This window comes from Pipra filicauda, unplaced genomic scaffold (genome assembly GCF_003945595.2).
Source record: "Pipra filicauda isolate LSUMZ 115617 unplaced genomic scaffold, ASM394559v2 scaffold404_size635056_pilon, whole genome shotgun sequence".
Taxonomy (NCBI): Eukaryota; Metazoa; Chordata; class Aves; order Passeriformes; family Pipridae; genus Pipra; species Pipra filicauda.
In genome coordinates this window covers 589,022-611,111 of record NW_024104537.1, presented here as the reverse complement: position 1 = coordinate 611,111, position 22,090 = coordinate 589,022, and the positions used below count along the sequence as shown (strand labels likewise).

The 22,090-nt window shown below is 45.5% G+C and overlaps 1 protein-coding gene across 2 annotated transcripts in view; it reads left to right on the top strand.

The window, feature by feature from the left end:
• LOC113994836 (interleukin 1 receptor accessory protein) overlaps positions 1–21,849 on the top strand; it is a 43,283-nt gene extending 21,434 nt beyond the window's left edge. Inside the window, exons 3-11 of one of the 2 annotated variants that reach the window (XM_039385329.1) lie at positions 968–1,253; positions 1,995–2,187; positions 3,880–4,045; positions 4,997–5,068; positions 6,231–6,360; positions 7,606–7,754; positions 10,032–10,181; positions 11,138–11,281; positions 20,792–21,849. In XM_039385329.1, the coding sequence (XP_039241263.1) occupies positions 968–1,253; positions 1,995–2,187; positions 3,880–4,045; positions 4,997–5,068; positions 6,231–6,360; positions 7,606–7,754; positions 10,032–10,181; positions 11,138–11,281; positions 20,792–21,516 (2,015 nt within the window). In that variant the 3' untranslated portion in view covers positions 21,517–21,849. Of the gene's footprint in view, positions 1–967; positions 1,254–1,994; positions 2,188–3,879; positions 4,046–4,996; positions 5,069–6,230; positions 6,361–7,605; positions 7,755–10,031; positions 10,182–11,137; positions 11,282–13,959; positions 15,390–20,791 lie in introns of those variants that run through there. The other variant, XM_039385330.1, reaches the window with a different exon arrangement.
• The last annotated feature ends 241 nt before the right edge of the window (positions 21,850–22,090 follow it).

Here is a 22,090-nt window from a genome sequence, read left to right as displayed (position 1 = left end):
CTGACTCCCTTCCTGACTGGACATCCTGATGGGTAGGAGGAACTGAATGGAAAGGACTACCCAGAAGGAAGTTGGGTTTGAACTATGCTTTTGTCCTGAAACTATCTGCTAATGAGAAGAATAAATTCTTTAAAGAAATAATTTAAAAAAAGGCACTGTACAGCTTTTTCTCATGTTGGCCAATTTCTGTGTCAATCCAAGTCTGCTGTGAGCCACACTGAACCTGTTGAACTGTGACTGGGGAATTGCACCTGGACGTTGCCTGGGAATTTTCAAGAGAACCTGCTGCTGCATCCTCCATACTGTCTCTTCTGCCCCTCAGCCTCCCTTCTTAAACTTCACTATAAACAGTTGCTCTGTGTCACTTATTAGTGCTTGTACTCTTTGTTACCATAGTGTGCACAGGGGTCACATGAATCCATCACAGAAAAGACAGTTCTTGCTCTTGGAACCCACAGTCCAGCTTCTTCTGTCAGGGGCAGTGACCCATAGCTCTAGGGGAGGGTTGATGTTTGTGTTGGGTTTTTTACTTTTTTTTCCCCCCTCTTATTTTAACACGTCTATTTCCATCTTCTCTACCATTGTGTATGGATGCACACACACCTCTGGCATTGCTTTCATCTAAACTTTATCTTCCCACATAAGATTTTTGTGTTACATTTTCTTGAAGCTCTCTAGGAAGCCTGGTTTTGTGCAGGAATATCCTATTCTGTTGTCCTGATGAGAGATAAGTAGCTTGGAAGAAGTGTAGGAGTTGTACAAATGAAAGCAGAGGTTTGCAGGTTCTCCAGAAATGAACAGTGTTCTTGCTCTGCTCTATAAAAGCCCAGTTTGCTTTCACTGAAAACACTATGTTTTTACCTCTGACTTTAATGGAGACAGGACCAAGGGCTATGGGGAGCATGGGCAGAACAGTTTTTGTCCTGCAGACTCGCAAGCTAAGGCACCTTGTTCTTCCTGGCTGCAGAACGCTGCGATGACTGGGGTGTGGATACCATGAAGCAGATCCAGATTTATGATGGGGAACCTGCCAAGATCAAATGCCCACTTTTTGAGACCTTCTTGAAGTACAACTATAGCACAGCCCATTCTGCTGGCTTAACCCTGATCTGGTACAGGATTGCGCAGGACCGGGATCTGGAGGAACCCATTAATTATCGTCTCCCGGACAATCACATCAGTAAGGATAAAGACACCCTTTGGTTCTGGCCTGCTCTCCTCAATGACACTGGGAATTATACCTGCATGCTCAGGTAAGTTGTGTGGTGCAGCTCCTGTCTTCAGTGCAATCGAAGGACTTCTGTGGAGATGGGGAAATTAGGCTGTTAGCACCAGATCTTTCTGTAGGGAGACGACCATTTGTATAAGCCTTAATGGGAAAAGAATGTTACAATTATAAAACCGCTCAGTGCTGAGCCAATTTACATTGCAATAATGCTTGGAGCCTTGCAAGCGTTAATGAGTGTGCCCCTCCTTGCTTGCTGCAAGTGTCCGTGAAAATATTATTGCTGAGCCCATGGCAAAATCCACAGGCGCTCACCATTAAGAAGTGATCTGGATGTCTAGAGTAAAAATAGCTTCAGATGCAGGGGTAATGTTTTGACTGCACACTAATTTGGCAAAGATTCATGAGATTCAGACTTCTAGGAAATTAAAAGTGTCTCTGAGTATGGTACAAAATGAACATAGCATCTGCTATGCACAAGAGTTCTTTTTGATCTTACGTTGCCTCTTGTCTGTGTCTTTGACCCTATGATCTGCTTTACCAGCGGGGGAGTGGATGTTGCTTGTTAGTCATCTTTATAGGCTTTTCTGAGCTTGTGTGGCCACCTTTGATGGGGCTTTTTTTCCCATTTGTAAATGAGTCAGCTAAGGCTGTATCTACCACACCAGCGCTATGATGCTCCTTATTGCAGATGTAATTTTTATATCATTCCACTGGTATAGGAGTAAACAAGTTTCAACTAATCAGTCTTATTCTTATCTGTCCTTAGAAATACAACCTACTGCAGCAAAGTTGCGTTTCCCTTGGAGGTTGTTCCGAAAGACCAGCACTCTTGTGTGAGCCGTTCGATAAAACCCACTGAGGAGATGTTCTACTTGGAGCACGCCAATCAGAAGATCATATGTCCAGATATTGATGGGTTTTACCCTGCCAGTGTAACACCAACTGTCAAGTGGTACTTGGTAAGAAAGACTTACGTGGGCAGTGGTGGAATGCAGTGGTGTATGTGAAAAAGCAGTGGTCAACATGAGAGTCATGGAGCTGTGTTTGAGAGTCTTCCCAGTGATGATGCTGCAAATGAAACTTTACTAATTTTAAGAGCTTTGTTTCCATTGAGTTCAAGGGTAAAACTGCTCTTGGAAGGGAATTGAGAGATAATGCTGAAGCTTTTTTGACCGGAGTGCACAAGTGGAGAATACTGTAGCAGGGATTTAGGAGCCTCAGTTCAGTTATGGGCAGTATGCCTGACCTGCTGTTTGAGCCTCTTACTATCTCTGTAAAGGAAATTATCATTCATATTCACTCTTTAAAAAACCCCCGCCTGTTAATTAAAATCACACCCTTCCTAAAATCCTCTGAGATCAGAAAATGAGGTCTTTGCAAAACCCATGGGTGACCCTGTTTGACACAACTCAGCAAACTTCTTTTCTGAAGATCAAGACATCTCTATTCCACCCTCCATACTGCTCTGATGAGTAGACTTCTCTAGCCATCCTCAAGCTCTTGCCTACAGAATTACTGCTCAGTTTTATTAAATTTGACCTCACTGTTTTTCTCTAGGTCTTAGGTAGGACTAAATTCTCTGTTTAGTCAATAGAGAATAGGAATTCTCAGGGGATGTACAGCCAGAGAGTTATGGGAGTGAATTCTTTAATAACTGCTTAGAAAGTGCTTTTGGCTTTCTAGATAGAAGGTTCTGTATAAGTGAAATTAATAATAAAAGAATTTGTCAACAAATATATCTGCTAATTTAAAAAAAAAAGACCCAAAAGAAAACCCTTTAGAAAAAATTACTTTTGTATCCAAGAGGAGCAGTTTCACTCCAGTAGTTTAAATACTTTACTTGTATCATTCATTGAAATTCACATCTCGGCAATCAATTAGCAGAATGAAACAAAAAGCCCCTTGGAAGTGATTTTTCAGACAGCGAGTCATCTCGTGCCTAATAAAAATCATTAAAAATGGTATGTGACCCCTGTCTTAAACTGCCCCATTAGGATGTATCTGATTTGGAAATGTCCCATTCAGAAATAATCTCTTAGAAAATGTGCACATCTTTGGGTTTTATGACAATCAAGATGTTATTTGCATAACCCCTTTCTGAAAAGGGATCTCTAGCTTGGTATTTGGCAGAGTTTTCCTGCCTTGCCTGGCAGAAAGAGAGGAGTTATTAAGATTTCTGTACTGCAGATTCTCATTTGCCAAGTTTGGGGCCTCATCCTCAGCTGAAGTCAGTCAGGGCAGCTTGATTAGTCCCAAAAGATGGACATCAATGGGGGACACGTCCCTTAGTCTTAATATCCATTTGTGAATATGTCATCATTTTCTTCCTGTCTGTTTTTACTTTTCACTCTGCTGAGGTGCTCACTTTAATTGCAAAAGTACTTCTGGATTAGAGATCTCTCTTTTATAAAACTGCCTGTGTTTAAGGTGGGATAAAACTATTAGGGTCATCTGCTTCATCACTTCATTTTCAAGGTGAACATAGCAGTCTGTATTCCAGCATGCTCAAAGTTCATGGTATATAGGTCTGATCTGCATCACAATCCCAAGTACCATATTCATAATTGAAGATCAGATCTCTGTAGTAGCATTTAAACCAATGTCTTTTACTTTGGAATCCCAAACTCAAGTGTTTTTCTGCCTGATTCCAGAACTGCAACTCAGTGGATGGCTTCTCTGAGCGATATCCCCAAGGGCCCAGGCTTGTCATCGTCCTTGTCCGCAGTGCATATAAAGGGAACTACACTTGTATTGTGACATTCAAGGACCATGGAAGAACATATAATCTCACCAGAACCATAACAATGAAGGTGGTGGGTAAGAATGACTTTAAAATATGTAAAATGCATGTGGATAACTGCAGAAGTGGTAAAAACAGCTAGAAGAATCTGTCGCAGGATCCATTTATGGTTGCGTTCAATCTGCATTAGTCAACTGACCCGGTGTATTTTTTCTTGCTGGGATCAGCTTTGTGTGACTTCCCAGAACATGTTGCACTAGAGGTCTTACCCCCCACCATATCAAATGCCCCCAAACACAGAGAGTGGCCAGGCATAGGCTGGTGAGGTTCAGCCCATGAGATGGCCAGGGGTACCCTCTGCTGGCATGTGAGTGCATAGCCCTGGCACTCCTGCTCATTGTTGTCTCCAGTGCCCTTTGCTCATCTTTCCTTGTAGGATTGTCCCTTTATAGCCAACTTGTCTTGATCTTCTTGGAATCTCAAAACCTTCTGTGCTGAGGTTGGGACTGTTAATCACCCAGGCAGAGCTTCAGGTACCCACTGCTTGGACAGGTCTGTCCCAGGCATAAGGGCTCAGCCTACCTACCAGGGAATTGTAGACAGAGCTTAAAAACCTAGTGAGCTGTAGGGTGTATTCTGAGTCCCATGGCAACAGCTGCTTTAAGAGCTGAATTAAATATTTGCAACAGGAAATGACGTCTGTATTTTGGTTCTTAAAAGCAGCAGTAAAAAGAAAGTGGTACAGGTTATGCCTTGTGGGAGAGGAGAGGGATATGGACGATTTCGGATGTGAGAGGCCCAAACCAGCTTACCTAAACTTCGGAGAAGCCTCAAAATCTGTATCTGGCCCTCAGTTTGGGGACTAGAATTAGATTTCTCTGTGCATGGAACTCTGCAGCAGGACTGTATCACAAGTTAGTTTGGGGAATGCACAGTGGGATGCGAGGGCATCACGAATGAAGCTGCAAGGATTCCAGGTTCTCATGAAGTTTGGGTCCCTATGGGGGGCTCTCTGTTGTTTCCTGCAGGATCTCCAAACAAGGCCTTGCCACCGCAGTTCATCTCTCCAAATGAGAAAGTTGTGTACGAACTGGAAGCAGGTAAATTCCAACACTCGCTGCCTGAAATTGCTGCCCTTACACCCTGCCTGTGGGACAGGGAGACCCAACCAGGCACAGGAGCTCTCCCCTTCTACCGCATCCCCAGTGCTTTCCCTCGCAGAGCACACGAGCTGCCACAAATTGCCTGGCAGACAGTGTGGGATGCCAGTTCCCGATGCCAGAATAGGAAAGCACAGCTTTAAAAGTTGATTTTTTGCAAGCATAAATAAAGACAGATATTCAGGCATGGAGATGCAGGACTGCAGCTGCAGAAGCAGATGAAATGGGAACACTGAGCTGCTTAGGAAAATTCCTGTAGGACCTTCTCTTGGCCCTAGCCCTGGCTGTGGTTTGCTCCCACCCTGCTTCATTAACCCCCATAGTGGCTTCAGCCTTCTATCCACTTCTTGCTCATCTCTCCCTTTTTGGCTGATTACTTCCTCATTAGTGACAGCTCTCCTTCTGCTGGCCTCTGAGTGTTGGGTAATGGGGTACCACGCCCCTTCCCCAAACCCTTCCCCCACCCCATCGGTTTCAACTCATAGCTCTTTGGAGCAATTCCCTATATTGAATGGATTGTGTGCCATTATGCTGCTGTAATAAATGTGGTGCCAATGATGATGATTAGCCTCAGAATCTTCACTTTAAAGTACAGCTTTTAAGGCTCAGAAGGTCAGACTTCTTCAGTAATGACTTTATAAGAAAAAATCACTTATGTGCTGATCACAAAGATATTCACACTCCCAAGTCTGATCTTGAGCAGAAGTCAAATTCCTGAAGAAGTGTGCCCACATCAAAATGCTTTTGTGGAGCTCAATCCTTTGCTTTTTGGCATCTTCCCCCTGTGCAGTGGGGATGAGTAACACTGCCTGGCTTTCCAAGGAAGTGGTTGGCATGGAGCTTCTCCCTTTGGGTGGGTCACTTTGTGAAGTCAAAGAATTTGTAACACATTTGAGAAGGCAGGATATTTTTTTCTGTTTATGCGTCTGTCACAAATCATCATGTCCGAGACGTTAAAGTGTTACTAGATGTCAGAAAGTGGATGCCTCATTCCCTCCTGAAGGGAGGCAGAGCTCAGGCTGGTAGGATCCCTGGATAGCACAAAATAAGGGTGGCGCCGTTCCTGTTTTGCAATACCTCACAGTTGGTCCTTTCTTTCCAGGAGATGACCTTATCCTGCCCTGTGAGGTTTTCTTCACCTTCCTGAAGGACTCCCGGACTGAGGTGTGGTGGACCATAGATGGAAAAAACACAGATGACATCACAGACCCCAAGATAAAAGTCACACAAAGGTAACGTAAAATGTGAATCTTCATTTGAATCTAATCTTCTCTTGGGTCCCGCAGAGGGGTGCGGCTACAGGCATGCGACAATCCCAAGGGAGCGTGGAGTCCCCTGCTTCCCTGTTAATCAGAAACCCCCGTGTCTACACCATGCTGTGATGAGCACCAGGAGCTCTAAGGAGAAGGCCTCCAGACCCAGACAGTTTCATATATTACAGAAGGATTTGAGGGAGCTTTGTTATCCAGTTCACATCATCATGGGTGATGATCTTATGTTGTCTCTTGTCTGTGTCTTTGACCCTATGATTGGCTTTACCAGCAGGGGAGTGGATGTTGCTTGTTAGTCATCTTTAAAGGCTTTTCTGAGCTTGTGTTGCCACCTTTGATGGGGCTTTCTTTCCCATTTATAAGTGAGTCAGCTAAGGCTGTATCTACCACATCAGCGCTATGATGCTCCTTATTGCAGATGTAATTTTCATATCATTCCACTGCTATAGGAGTAAACAAGTTTCAACTAATCGGTCTTATTCTTATCTGTCCTTAGAAATACAACCTTGTTCAGGTCCTGGTAGTGCTGGCAGTAGCTGGTGCCATTATGGGACTTCTGAAACAGGGGCAGACAATTATATTTAGAGGAATGTTCCAAAATAGCATAAATGATAAAAATGTTTCAAGAAAACAGAGGCTGAAAACAAAAATGTAGTATTATATGTAGTATTGATTAGGAGGAATAAGGATTCAGTTACATGAAGGACCCAAACGAGGATCCAAGTCCCATTTGCTGGATGCTGAATTACAAGTGGAAGGAAGTCACTGCCCCAGTTGATTTGCAAACCAGTGTAGAAAAAGGAAAGGCAAAAGGAAATACTGTATCCCCAATTTTGCAGATGGTCAATTCAGGCAGAGAGAGACAAAGTGACTCATCCAGGATTGCATGGGGAATGTGATGTGAGCTCTGAATCTTGAGTTCCTGAGATCTTCTTGTTTTATAGGCAAGAACTTCCATTTTTCTCTAAAAGGCAATGTGACACAGCTGCAATGAGAAAATTCTGAGTGGTAAAATAATTATTAAGGGAAATCAGATAAAGGAATGGCTGCAGCTGTATTAAAATCTGAAGTATGTATTGATTTATAAATATCAGTTTATGTGTTTTGGTCTTTTTAAAGAAAGAGATTATATCAGGGAAAGGAATATCTTCCACTAAGAACTTGCTGCAGTTTCACATATGTAATGCTCTAGTTTTTCTTTTACAGTGAAATTACTAGAGATTTTGAAGACAAAACTGTCATAAGGACTCTAACAGTTGCAAAGGCCACACCAGAGGAGTTAAAACGGAATTATACTTGCTATGCCAGGAATGCCAAAGGCGAGGACCAGAGCCAGGCCATAGTGCACATGAAAGGTAAAGTACTTGCAGAGCCTGGGTGTGAAGTGAGGTGTTCGCAGTGGGGGCTGTTGGTCCTGCCTTGAGCCTTGCCCTGCAAAACAGTAAGGGAACAAAGAATTCCATCAGGACTTTTTGCCTAACACAGTCTGTTCTGTACACACTGCTGCATCACTGCTGTCATACTGCACTACTTCTTCGAGACGGGGTACTGTGGTCAAGTGCCTAGGAGGAGAGAGGGGTGGATAGGTCTTCATCCCCTCCATGTACCACAACTGAAGCAGATCTTGGGGGGACAGGCTGCTTGAAATGATTTCAGGTTACTTTGACTGGGTGAAGGTTTTGCGTGACACAACAGCTACCAGTTGCATCCCCGAGAAGGCGCGGGGCACTCGCTGGCATTGCTCAGGGAACGAGATGGTCAAACCATGGTGCTCTGTGGTTTACTCCCTGCTGTGATGATGCTTCAGTCTAGATACAGCCACCTCATCCTGGATGGTGTGGACTGATTCAGCTCTGTTCAGTGTGGGTTTTTCCTACATCTTTTTTTCATCAAAGATTTTGTTCCTGTTTCCCAGACCCACCTCTCAGCAATAAAGGCTATGTGAGGTTTCCTGGTTAAGGCAGATCTTTCTGCCTCCTTATCAACCTCATCTAGAGCTTCAACATCTGCTTTTACTGTAAGTCAGACCTCCCCTCTCCCATAAGGAATGCTGCCCTGCCTTGTGTAGGTCACGTCAGACACCTTCTTCCCCCTACTCTGCCCTACGAGCATGGGAAGGCTCACACAGGTTTTTACTGGAAGATCTTTTTCTCCTTCTTCTTGATACTTGGCCTCCCTCTTTTTTAGTCCCATTCCTTTGAGACAAACCTCTCCTGAATTGTTGGAAAGGAACAATAGATCAAACACATAAGTGAGAAAGGCCAAAACCATCTGCCAGTGTGTTCATACTCCATACATAATTTTGGGGTGATAATGTTTGTACATGTACCAGAAGTGAATCTGAAATACTCAGATTCTTTCTCTATATAAGAATGCCTAAATGCTGTTCTCTAGTGGACTCATCTGTACCATCCTCTCTCTTCCTTCCCCATCTTGCTCCTGGATAGTTGACTGGGTTTTCCCTGAGCAGACGTGGTTACCCACAACCCCTTCTTCATGCTCTGTTCCACAGAAAAATCCAAGAACAATCCCTAGCTGCTGCTGGCAGAGCTACCTTAAACTAAGCTCACTGCAGCCCATCCTATTGTGCATAGGACCGTTAAGAATGCTTGAACCTGACCCCTCAGCACTTATCTTCAAGTTTTTAGCAAGTGGCTATATATGTTGGCTCCAACTCTTTCATTACATTAGGTTACATACATTTCTTGCTTTTTCTGGATTATTTCCCTCTCCTTCTCATGTACTTCAGCTGCTCATCACTTAATGAAAGTTGATAAATTCTTTCCATTTTATTTTTTGTACTTCACTTTTATTAGAAACTTATTAAATATTGGAATTTGGTGGTGTTTCCACTCCCTGCTGTTCTTCCATTGTGCAGTTTGCCAGTGTGCATGTCAACTGCCACCTGGAGAGTTGCCCAGGGATACAGTGAGAAGAGTTATTTTCTGTCCTTAATACAAAAAAGCAGCAGTGGTGTGACAGACAGTGTATGAGTTGGAGGGGGCCTGTGATGTTCTGGCTTGATGTCCACAGGTTGTCCTATTTGTTTGTAAGCATTTCAACTTTTCTTTAATGAACTCTGATTCTTCTTTCCTGGTAGAAAACGATCAGGCCATGGCTAGTTATATCCTTGCTGTCAGTCTGGTACAAGCCACAAGACCTTTGTCCGATGGGGAGCGAAAATAGTAGCCATTGCCTTTATTTTGCTGCAGATGAACTTTATCTGGCTGTCCTAGAAGTAAGTGTAGTTGTGTTGCCCCAAGAGTGTGTATGCTGCTGAGAAGGTCATGTTCATGAGCTGGTTTTGGACTATGAAGGGTTTTTTCCATCAACAGGTCATTCTACCATCTGGCTACTCCCAGGATCTTGCTTAGAGACAGAAATCCAGCCTGTGCTATGACTTGCTCTGCCAGCTCAACTAGACCTAATAACTGAGAATGGGCTCTCCAGGGTGGCCAGCTATCATGTGTCCTGCTAGAGAGCCTTGCCTTAGCCACCTTACTCTGAAGGGCCAACTTGGCTCCTGGCTGCTCCTTTGTGGTGTTTGGCTGCATGTGACACAACCTTGTTCCTGCCTAGCTGAAGGCCTAATCTGTTTTTAAACCTGACCCTCTCTTTCTTTTTGGACCCAGTTGTAGCACCGAAGTACACCGTGGAGCTGGCCTGTGGACTGGGGGCAACCATCCTGCTCGTTGTGGTGCTGATTGTCGTCTATCACGTGTATTGGCTTGAAATGGTCCTCTTCTATCGGGCTCATTTTGGAACAGATGAAACCATTCTAGGTAAGATATTAAAGAGTTTTCGTTTATTTTATCCTGCTGCAGACCAGGCCCTTCATTTTCATATAGGAATTTTCCTATAAGCTATTTTTAACCCTCTTCAGAGCATAATGACATTTTGACCTTCCATTTCTATACCTACATTCAATTGTGTGGGTCATTGCAGAGTAAGAGGAGTCAGGCTTGGGTCAAGGGAAAGGAGAGAGAAGTCCTCTGTATTCTCTGCTGAGGTGAAGCATGGACATGTCGGGCTCCCTGGGGCACTGCCCTGCTGATGGCTGGCTATTTCATCCAATCTAGACAGTAAAGACAAGTCACCAGGTTTCAGTAAGTCCTTGGTTTCTCTGGTGACTCTGTGTAAGAATTCGTGATCTGATCCAGAGGGATCTGCTTTAAAATGCAGGAAGGCATCCAAAAGGATGCATCTGGAAATCACCCTTCTCTCCTCAGCTTTTCCACAGCTTCCCTGTGTTACTGGGAGTTCATCGCTAGGGACTCTGAGGTGAGATTTCTTCCTCTGTAGGAGGAGGGTGTTCGAGCCCTTGCAGCTTGGGGTGTGAACCTGCCATGGGGGTGTGGCAGCTCTCGTAGGGTGTAGGCAGGGTGCAAGTCTCTGTCTGGTGGGACTGCTCATGTGGATAGACTGCAATGACAGGGAGCAATGTCAAAGATGTCAAAAGACAAAAGGAGCCTGGACAGAACAGACTGATCATCTTGCTTTGCTTTTCTAACTTCAGCGACCCAGCAGTATTTGAGTATGTGCATGTTCAGGCTGGGTAGTCAAACAGGCAGTGCTGCTCTCTGGTAACTATGGAAATAGATTTGTTTTAACCTGCAGTACCTGGGCTCAAAATGAGCCTTCATACCTGCTTTTCCCATGAAGCAAGTCAATGGCCCTGCATGTGCAGTATCACAGGTGTCTTCTGCCATTTGTGTCTCTCTGTGCTCCCAATGCTCAGACGGGAAGGAGTATGACGTGTACGTGTCCTACGCGCGCAACGCGGAGGAGGAGGAATTTGTGCTGCTGACACTGCGGGGAGTCTTGGAGAATGAGTTTGGGTACAAGCTGTGTATCTTCGACAGAGACAGCCTCCCTGGGGGAAGTGAGTATTTCACAGGGGGCTGTGCTCCATGCACCTCCTCTCTTTATTGTTCTTTGAGGTATTGGTAGTTTGGAACAGGCCTATTCAGGTTATCTTTTGGTTTTTTCCCCTCATCACTATTAATGAACTCTTTTTGGTATCTTCTTATATTTTTGCTTCACATGACAGTGTTGCAGATGCTCCTGGCCTCCAAAAAAGCTGTGGTGGGCAAGTGATGGTGTTTGGTTGTTTCAGTTGCTCTCTCCAGGACTGATGTGCAGGAGTGGTTGTTCTATCAACATGGGGAACCAGACAACTGACCTTCATGCAAGCCCTCTGAGCTGCCTTAAAAAAAGGGGATAAAGTCAAGGCTAGAAGAAAAGAAGCAAGGGAAGTGTTACACTGGACCAGAATGGTAGCTCACAGAGGGTAATGGTGAATGCCTGTAAAAAGCAGGAGTGTCTGCTTCAGGAAGGTGTGGAGAGCACCATGCCAAAATCAGTGAGAAGATAACATGCCTCCCACTCACCCTCATTAATTAAGGAGTTTGTGTCTAATATGGCATACAATTAAGCTACTATAATTAAAAGTACTTTGTTGCAGGTAGTGGGACTATCTCTTCAGTAAGATGTAGTCTTTTTTCCCTGTTTTGAGCTAGATCATGTAAAGTTGTGGACATAGTGTCTGCTTCAGGGATGCAGGGAATCAAGAATAGAAGTTTGTGAAACTCCCCGGATAAGCATACCTTCACACAGGTGCCACAGCAAGGGCACAAATCTAGCCAACACTCTCTATTTCCAGTGTCCTGGGGGCTCAGTAGGCTGTGTGACCCATGATGCCTATTAAAAGTTCAAAGTCTGAACTTCTGCCAGTGCAGACCACCCTACTTTGAATTCATGGCCTTTGGGTCAGGACCCCACTGATGACAGAACCCATACTGAGAAAGTCCATTGGGGTCCCTTTTGGGAAGGACAGGAGGGACTGCTGGAGTCTCAGCCCAGCTGCGTGACAAAGGGAGCAGAATCAGTCGGGAGACTGTTATCTTTATCTCCTAGATGCTTGCTAGGATTTAGGAACACCTCAAAGTTTGGAGATAAATGAGTAAGTTTACCTCGGGGGACCTGGAGACAGATGCAGTCCTGGTGCTGTTCCTTCTAGGGAGAGCCTGGATGACATGGCAGGGGACCTTCCAGGCTCAATTTGCTTGATGCAGTGTCAGACTCAGAGCAGGTTTGCTCTGAGCTGTTCTCACCAGATGTCCTTCTTCCTCCTGTTCCCTCTGCCGCTTCTTGCCATCCTTCCCCTTTCGCTTTGGAGGGTGTCATTTTCCTCCCACCACAGTTCTCCTGGGCTCTCTCTCCCTCACCCTTACCTCCGAACACTCCCATCTCTGCCCCTCGTGCCAGTCACTGTTAACTTCAAGCCAGTGCCAGCCCTCTGGAGCACTGCTGGAGTGGCTTGTCACCACGCTGCCGTTCGCGATGCTGCTGGGGCTTCCCCGTCACTTCTTAGCCAGGATTTGACTAATCTTCTTGGGAAAGCACGGCAGGCCAGGAAATAGCTTTTGGCAGCTGATGTCATGCCTCCAGAGTGTGCATCTGTGTCATGGTTAGAGTTATGTTGTCCTTGATGAAGAAACAGTGGGGGATGGATTATCCTGCGAGTTAGCTGACGGGAACTAATCAAACGTGCTTGACAGCTAAATGAAGTTGCCTGTCAGCATTATTTTATTCTCCATTGTAATTTCTGACCAGTCAAGAGTGTTCCCTTGTAAATGAAGTGTGGGAGATCCTGCAGCAGAGAGTACAAGCGCTGGGATTCACACTTACAAGGGATTTTCACATTAATTACAGGAGGGTGCCTAAGGACAGTCTACCTGCAGATATTAGAATATTAAAGAGGATCCACAGTTAGCATGACATGTTCCTTCCTTGGGGGATGTTATTTTTGGGACATTTCACTAAAAGGCCTCAGAATAGTTTACTTTTATGTTCTAAAAATGCTCTAATCTGCTTTCATAGATGACAGCAATGGGAACAGATGGATGAGTAACAGGAGTTAGGATGGTAGTACTACCAAAGCAGGAGGACACTCAGAGAGGGTGTAGATGTGTAGATACATATTGTGTGTGTTTGGTGTGGGGAAACTGAGGCAAGAGCAGTGAAAGGAATATCCAGAGTCATTCTGGACATCTGCCAGAGGAGGATGTAAGCATAGGCATTCAAGCTTCCCGATACTTCTTCAAGCTGAGTTTTTCCCTTGAGGTCATGTGTCATTCAGCTGCCAATTTCCCTGCTTTGCTCCAGAAAGCCTCTTTTCACCTCTCTCTATGAGATCAGCAGCCCTCTTGGCCACAAGGCATCCTCATAGCATTGTCTGGTGTCACTGACATGTGGTACCGTGCCTTTTAGATGTAGCTCTCTTGGGCATCTCCACATAGCACAGGGAGGAGGAAACGCATCTCCAGGCAGTCTGAGGCTGGGAGTACAAGATGTCACTGTGTGGGGAAGTGGGTACCAGCCATGGTGTAGGAGATCCTACCTGGAGTCACTTGCAGGGTTGGGAAGCACCAGTGTAGTCTCTAGAGAGGGCCTCCAGAGGGTTTTACTGTCCCCTTCAGGAGACACCTGGTGTCACACTAGCAGCTCAGCAGCATGTTCTTGGGCATCACTAACGACCTCAATGTTTCTTTCTCCCAGTTGTCACAGACGAAACCCTGAGCTTCATCCAGAAAAGCCGACGTCTGCTTGTTGTCCTGAGTCCCAACTACGTCTTGCAGGGGACGCAGGCCCTGCTGGAGCTCAAAGCTGGTCTAGAGAATATGGCCTCCAAGGGCAACATCAAAGTCATTCTAGTGCAGTACAAAGCCATCAAGAAGAGCAAAGTGAAGGAGCTGAAGCGGGCCCAGGCGGCCTTGACTGTCATTAAATGGAAAGGCGAGAAATCCAAGTACCCAAAGGGCAGGTTCTGGAAGCAGCTGCAGGTGGAAATTCCAGTGAAAAAAATTAGCAGGAGTTTGAGCCTTGATGGGTTGACGCATATCCCTGAAAAATGTTTGACACCATCAGAAAACAAACCAAAACAAACCCACAAGTTATACCAGGGAGTGGGAAGGAGTTCAGGGTTTTTTCCATGAAGGACCATGTCCCAACCTTTTCGGAAGATGGTCATGTTTTCCATGCAGTTTTGTATTGCTCTGGCAGTAGAGGGACCAAAGATGTAAACATATCCTCTCTGCAAATGTATGTTTTTGTTATCAGCCACACAAGCCCTGAGCTTAAGGTCTAAATTTGAGCTGTACAGGTGTGATGCATCCAGAACCTTGTGATGGTATGGTATTTGTATAGGCCAGTACTCCTAGATCCAGTTCCTATGGGACCTTCATTAGCATCCAGGACAGAGCTCCTTTCCTCTCCCAAGTGACTTCACTCCTTTGTGTTCCTTGGTCCCTCTTACAGGGGCCAAGGAACAGTTTGAAAGGTGGCTCCAGCTCTATAATCTGAATCATTGTGGGATCACAGACTTCTGCTTCAGTGGGGGGAGCATAGACTCTTGAGGCTCCTCATCTTTGCTCCCCACATTTCTGTTGAAGGTGCATTCAAATAGTTTGGCAATGGGGAATGGCTTTTACAAAACATTAAACCCCCCTCCCGCAACACTCTGCTAGGTGATATTTGTATTGTAGCACTTCTAGTAACGGGTGGTCAATCTCTGGGACTCTGTGGTCTCATGAGTACACCAGATCATTCAGAGCTGTAATGCTTGTAATCCAGGGGAAATCTCTCATTAGTACAGGCCATGGAGCATATCTGAGAGATGTTTCTTGTAGAGTAAACTCAGGGACTTCACAAGCACTACAAGGAACCCCAGTGTACTACTGAACCTGCCTACTGCCTCTGCCACTGGCTGGGGGACAGCATCATGCAAGGTACTGCCAAGGCCTCTGGGATGACACTGGATATATATCTGACTCACCAGGAGGCCCTACAAACTTATTTGAACTTACTAAAAGCTACTAGCTCTGTCCAACTGGATAAGACTATGAGGACAGGCTTAGAGAGCTGGGATTGTTCAGCCTGGAGAAGAGAAGGCTTCAGGGAGACCTTATTGTGGCCTTTCAATACTTAAAGGGGGCTTATAAGAAAAGTAGGGACAGACTTTTTAGTAGGGCCTGGTGCAACAGGACAAGGGGTAACAGTTTTAAACTAAAAGGGGGTGGATTCGGACCATATTGAAGGAGGACATTTTTTACAATGAGGGTGGTAAAATGCTGGCACAGGTTCACCAGAGAGGTGCTGGATGCCCCGTTCCTGGAAAGAGTCACAGTCAGGTTGGACAGGCCTATGAGCAACCTGATTGAGTTGAAGATGTCTCTGCTTATTGCAGGGGGATTGGACTAGACCATCACCATTCCTAATTCAGGACTCAGGTTTAAACTTGCTTTACAAAGCAAGTCTCCCCCTATCTTGTTTCCAGCCCAGAGTTACAGAACGGAGGATGTATCTCAGATTCTGTAACCTTTGCACAAAATGGAAACACAAAAAACCACTGTGTACCGGTCCTTGCTTCAGTGGGAGGCAGCAGGAGAGGACCTGGTGAGCTAACCCCCAGCACACATGCTTTTAAGACAGAAGAGGGGTGTGTCCCTTTCCTTGTAGGACAGACCAAAGCACAGTGGGACCCCGGCATTGGCTGGTGCTATGGCTCACAATGTTTTCAAATAAAACTGCAAACTGGGGGTGTCTCCATACTCCTGTAGCTCCCAGTGCAAGGACCTGCCCACTTTCAGTATTATGCACACCAAGTGCATGCTTATTTTTTATTGATAATGGTTGATGCTGAGTCACCTTTGACTCATGTATTCACTCTGATGTTCAGGGGGTGAAGCATATGCATTCATAATGGCATTAAAAACACTACAATTTGGTGTCTATGCACTACTCACCCAGCTGAGAAGGTTTAAGGGCATCCCAATAAAAAGCCCAGCCTTAAAGATTCAGGACTGAATCCTGGCATCAGGGAAACCCCTTGCCCTTAGCATTTTATGATTAATAATGTTATTCCAGGGCTATGGGGAGCTCCGCCCTTGGTCAGATACTGTATGCCATAGTTTAGGAATGGTATTTCCCAATTTAATGCTCCCACTGAAACCATGTGCCACTTACTCCTCTCCCCTTCCCCTCCTCCTCCCCCTGCAGCAGGCTGGAGAGAATTGGAGGCACAGAAGGTAAAGATCACAGGCTGAAGTAAGAGCATTTTACTGGAAACAGCACGGAGATAAGAAAGCAAACAGTAGCAGCAACAATACTAATGACAGAGGGTACAAGAAATAAATGATTCACATGGAACACCCCTGACAATAGACAATACCTGACCATTCCCTCCCACCAACCCAGAAGGGACCCCTTCTCCATGAAAGAGACTCCCTTCCCCTGGCAGTGATGTGAGGTGATATAGAATAACCTCCAGATCCTGGCCATGCCCCTTCCTGGCTACTGCAGAAATTAACCCTGTCCTGGCTGGAACCAGGATGCTACAAATGTGAAACAAATAGAGCAGCTTTTTTACCTTCCTCTTCATCCTCCCCACCCCAAGTAAGCTTTGCTTTAAGCAGATAAAATTGCAGTCATCTGCTCATAGGTGCTTAAAAGCTTTATTATGAGCTTTTCTACTGTAGTTGTCTGAGGAGGGACATTTATAAGAGATAGTACCCAAAACCATGCTCAGCTTTGTGAACCCATCGCAACTGTGTCATTTTGCCCAGCTTCACCTTTTTGTTTGTGTTTTAAGCATCTCTGTAACCAGCTGCCAGATCTGCAGGCAGAGGGAAAGCCCTGAGGCCAAAACAGAGCTATGTTAGATTCCTAGATGATTTTTAAAAAATTGATTCCAAAATATGCATAAATTGAATTGACATCCCAGACCTCACAACACCACATCTCACTTTGGCTGAGTTACCAAGAGAATTTCTGCTGATGTTTCAGTAAGTCTGATTATTTTAGAAAGTTAAATTCACCTCATATATTTTGCTGATTTTATTCAAAGAGTTTTCCAAATAATTAATAGACCTGAACTTTCTCTGGCACCATTGCACTGGCCTTTGGATACATCTCCGGCACCACTGCAGTGGCCTTTGGTGCCATTGCGACCTGAGAACAGGATTACTGAGAGACATCAGCAGAGCACCCACAAGGTGAAAGGTGTGATGGTCTGGAAGGGACCTGAGAGGTCCAGAGGGAGCAGTGTGGAAGGAATAGCACTGGAGCAGGCTCCACTCCCCCAGGAGCTTTACCACTGGCTTTGCTGGGATCTGTCAGGCCAGGGGTAAAGCCCAGTCTCAGCTATAATGCAGATCTGCAAGCACCTCAGATCCACCTGCCATTTCATTCTAAGCCCCTTGTGGTTTCCATTGTGGGATTCTGTCACAGCACATGTCTGAATCAGTTGATTCATTTGAGTTTCTGTGCTCTAACCTAATATTTATGCAATATGCACCTCATGCAAAGTTCCTCATTGTTATTTCGTGGGGAAACAGCGTGGCACAAATTGGAAAAAATATCTTCCCTCCCTGTGCTGTTTGATGTTGTACAGCTGTTCCAGAGTTGTTTTCCCTTCTCTTTTCTGCATGTTTTTGCCTTTGTGTGATTTGGTCTGTGAAGTGTCAGTATTATTTTATTTTGCTTTTCAATAAAACATTTTCACTTTTGCATTTCAGTCCTTGTGCATTTCTCATAAGTACCATCTTCCTCCCCATTATGTCTGCGAAATGCCGTTTAAGAAAGATAATTGTGTGTAGTCCAAGCATCAAGATCACTTGGGACACCTCCTTAGAGGGGGGCATTTTCCTGGCTGTTTCATGTTGTGCCTGCAGAGGCACCTGAGCTACCAGGGCCATGCAAGCAAAAACAGAATGACACACAGCACTGAGGTGTCTCACAGCAGTGAACACACACACAGAAAATCCCTGATCTGAAGAGTGCCTGGCAATCACAAGAAAGAAAGATGGAAAGGAAACATCATCTCTTTGCTTTAGAGATCAAGTCAGAATGTTGAACAGAAATCTTGGAAATCTGCCCAAACCACAGAAATGAAACTCACTCTTAGGCTACTTTGCCCATTGCCTTCCAGGCAGTTGGGTAGAAAAGTTTCAGTCAGCTTCATATTTTCTCATCCAAGCCACTTTCTTGTCTGTTTCCCTTGTTTGCCTGTTAGCAGGTAAGTTGAGAGAGAGCCTAGCACTTCCAGACCACTAGCAAAATGAATACTTGTGACAATCTATGGATTTGGGGTCTATGGGTATGGGACCTAGGACCTATGGGACCTAGTTATACTCCTCTGTTATAATCCTCTGGGGTGCATTAGGGAAGACACAAGTAAACCAACGAAAATATTCTGTAACCATTTAGTAAAGGTGGAAGGTTTTGTAGTGTAAAGCAGATAACTAAGTGTATCAAATCCCCAAACTCCTGCAGTGTTATTGCTGCCTGTCCTATCCCGTGCTGTTGGTGTCACTGCGACCTGCACACTGTGATGTGGCCACTCAGGATTTTTCATGAGCTAGGTTAACATTGTAAACTGAACATCCTGGTCAGACAAGTCTTAAATGCATCCCATTCTTAGAAATAAAATCTATCTTTGGGAATTTGAGCATCTTCCCTGCCAAAAAGTGTCGAGTCTCAAAAAGTGTTGCAAATTCAAAATTGATAAAAGAAAACCAGCACTGTCACCTCAATCAAAACATTTCAATTCAACAGCATCAGAGTCATTCATGTTAATTGAGCCTGGACTTTTTGAGCAGGCGGGTAGAAAAGGTGACCTCCCAGGGACTGCTCCTGCCTAAATTTCACCATGGTTCTGTGATTCCAGTTTCAAAAAGAAAGACCTTTCAAATCAGCAAAAGATCTTTTTCTTTCGCAAAATTTGAAGCCTGGCTGTTTTCAAAATAGATCTCAATCAGTTGCAGAAAGGTTTGAATGAGGTCTGGACTCAGTAAATTGGACATTGCTGCCAATTCTTTGTGCCTTTGAAATAGGGTGTTAAGAACACGTCACAGCGTTAAGTGACAATTCTGACAGAACTGACTTTATCATCTACTTTTGGTTTCTATGAATCAGTGTTTTCCTGGGTGTGTTGGGGGGGGAAGTCCCCCAAAACCTTGTATATAAGAAAAAAAAACCCCTCAAAATAATTTTATTTTAATTCCAGTATTATGTTAAAGAACCAAATAGTACTTTACTTGCTCCATTAGGATATTACTGTGTCATGATTTTTCCTGTCCCATGTTCTTGGTCTCCAAATAATCTACTGATAATGAGTTTTACAGCTACTCATACATATTTGAAAAGTATTTCTCTGTACAATATTAAAATAAGGTTCATCCAGAGGCAACATGGTGGACTTTCTGCTGTGAGATTAGAGACAGCCAAGTGCTGGAAGAATAAGAGGCATTGCCATTGCAGGGATTTTTATTTATATAAAAGACCAGTGTTCTACTGGCAGGGAGAGAGGGAAGTTTCCAGACTGAGGAATGAAGGTTTTAGCAGTGTGACAGGGAAGGGAAGCAGCAAGTACCTCTTCTTCCCAGAACAGATTTTGCAAGACATTCTTACAGGCAGGTTTTTCTCTCTGAATGTGCGAGAGCTCTTACTCAAATGATCCCTGTCCTGCCTGAACACCAGCTTGTCCTTGGGTCCCCCCTCATCTCAGGCACCAGCACTCAGCCAGTGTATGGTTTTTTTAGAGTTTTTACAGTTCTCTTAATCAGCTTGGGTTAATTTGCTGAGTGCCCGAGCCCTGTAATTCCCATTGTTTCCACTGCTCACCCATTAGCCATGACACCTTCAATATGCTTACTGCATCCCAAGCCACAAATAGAAGTCCAAGGACATCCTTCAGGCTTACTGCTTTTCAACATTCATAATAAAAGAGATGCTGCCCTTGCCTGGCACCATTCCAGCTAAGCATCTTGCTGAGCTTTACAACTTGCAATGAATCTCAAGAAACGTTTTGAAGGATGGTATTTCCACCCCGCATGATGGCTAGAGGAACTGATGGAAAGGTTTAAGGCTGACATTTTTGCTTTCTAAATTTGGAGGTTTCCATTTCTAGGTGAGAGAGCATGACAGAGAAGGAGGTGGGTCTTGGCCTTGGTAGTGTGAGCTGTGGCAAGGTGACGTGATTGCTTCGCTTTGTTCCCCTGATGCAAAGGGCTGTGGGCAGGTGGTTCCCAAACAGGACCTGCCCTTTATCAAATGCCTGCACTTCCCTGGGAAGGAGTGATGCTGTGCAGAAGTCAAAATACAGCAGTGGCATATCCTGGCTTCTCGTTTACCACTTCTCAAAAACACCCTGCACGGCAAAAATGCTGCCAGCAGGAGAGTGGGCAAGTAGAAAGTCACAGGGCTTGTGCCAGGTTTCCTTCTGTGGGAAGGGGGTTCTGTGCAGTTATGCCACCAAACAGCTTCATTCAGTTTTTATCTCCCCACTCCCTTCTCCTTGTGCACCCCAATTCCTCTGTCCTTGTACTCTTAGATACCACCGAAGCCGTGTTCGACTTCATCCAGAGGAGCCGCAGGATGATCGTGGTCCTGAGTCCTGATTACTTGACGGAGAAGAGCATCAGTCTCCTGGAGTTCAAGCTGGGCATCATGTGCCAGAACGCCATAGCAACCAAACTTATCGTGGTGGAGTACAGGCCACTGCAGTGCACCCACCCCAGCATCCTCCAGCTGAAGGAGTCTGTCTCCTTCGTCACCTGGAAGGGGGAGAAGTCCAAGCGCTCCGGCTCCCAGTTCTGGAAGGCATTGCGGCTCGCCCTGCCCCTGCGCAGCCTGAGCGCCAGTGCTGGCTGGAACGAGAGCTGTTCCTCCCAGTCAGACATCAGCCTGGATCCCGTCCAGAGGAGAAGGAGCCGGTTGAAAGGGCAGCCTGACCCACGGGGCGCCGCAGCAGTGACTCTCACTCACGGAGCGATGGCCCTGACCCCCGAGTCAAAGGCCAAACACCGAGCTAAGCGCTTCCTGACATGCCGGTGTTGTGGGACCTATTGCAATGACAGCAGCAGACTCAAGCACAAGCATCAGGCTGTGGCTGAGCCCAGGTGGGACACTCATCTCTGCAAGCCGGGCTTGGGCAGGCCTGCGGCACAGGGGCTTCAGGGCAGGGGTCGAGCCGAGCCCCCACCAGCACAGGCTCCCGCTCTTGCCCTCTGCCATTACAGCGACCTGTCAAACAACAATGACTTCTATGTACTCTAACCCATAGGATGACAGCACTGCTGGTGCTGGGCCAGCAAAAGAAACTCACTGCAGCCGCAGGAAATTTTTATCATATCACAGGCTGGCGTGGTGCCATTCAGTGTCAGTCCAGTGCCAGCGTGGAGGACTGCAGCAATATCACTGCTGCTGACCTGAGCCACGGACCCGCAGCCATGCACAGAGCGGTGGCTTGGGGCTTCCTGCCCGGGTCCTTCTGCTAAATTTAAATTGCAAAGTGGAGCTGATAATGTATTTCTCTGGCATTGCTTTTCCCCAGCCGCGGTCGTGTTTGCAGCAGGTTTCCTGCTGGGGTCGGGCGTGGGAGGGAAGGTCCCCAGCTGGAGCCTGGGAGGGAGGGAGGGGAGAGGAGCCATCCTCCTGGCAAGTAACCTCTGGAGAAGGGGAGCAAGCCTGCATTTTGCAAAGAATAAAACTTTGCTAATGAGGGTAACTGCCAGTGCAGTTATCCACTGTGGTTTAAAAGAATTTGGTCAAAAGTTTTAAGACAAGCCCTTCCTCTTCAAATAAAACTGATTTCTTTAACCTGCTGCTGTTAAAAGTGCCATGGGAACTG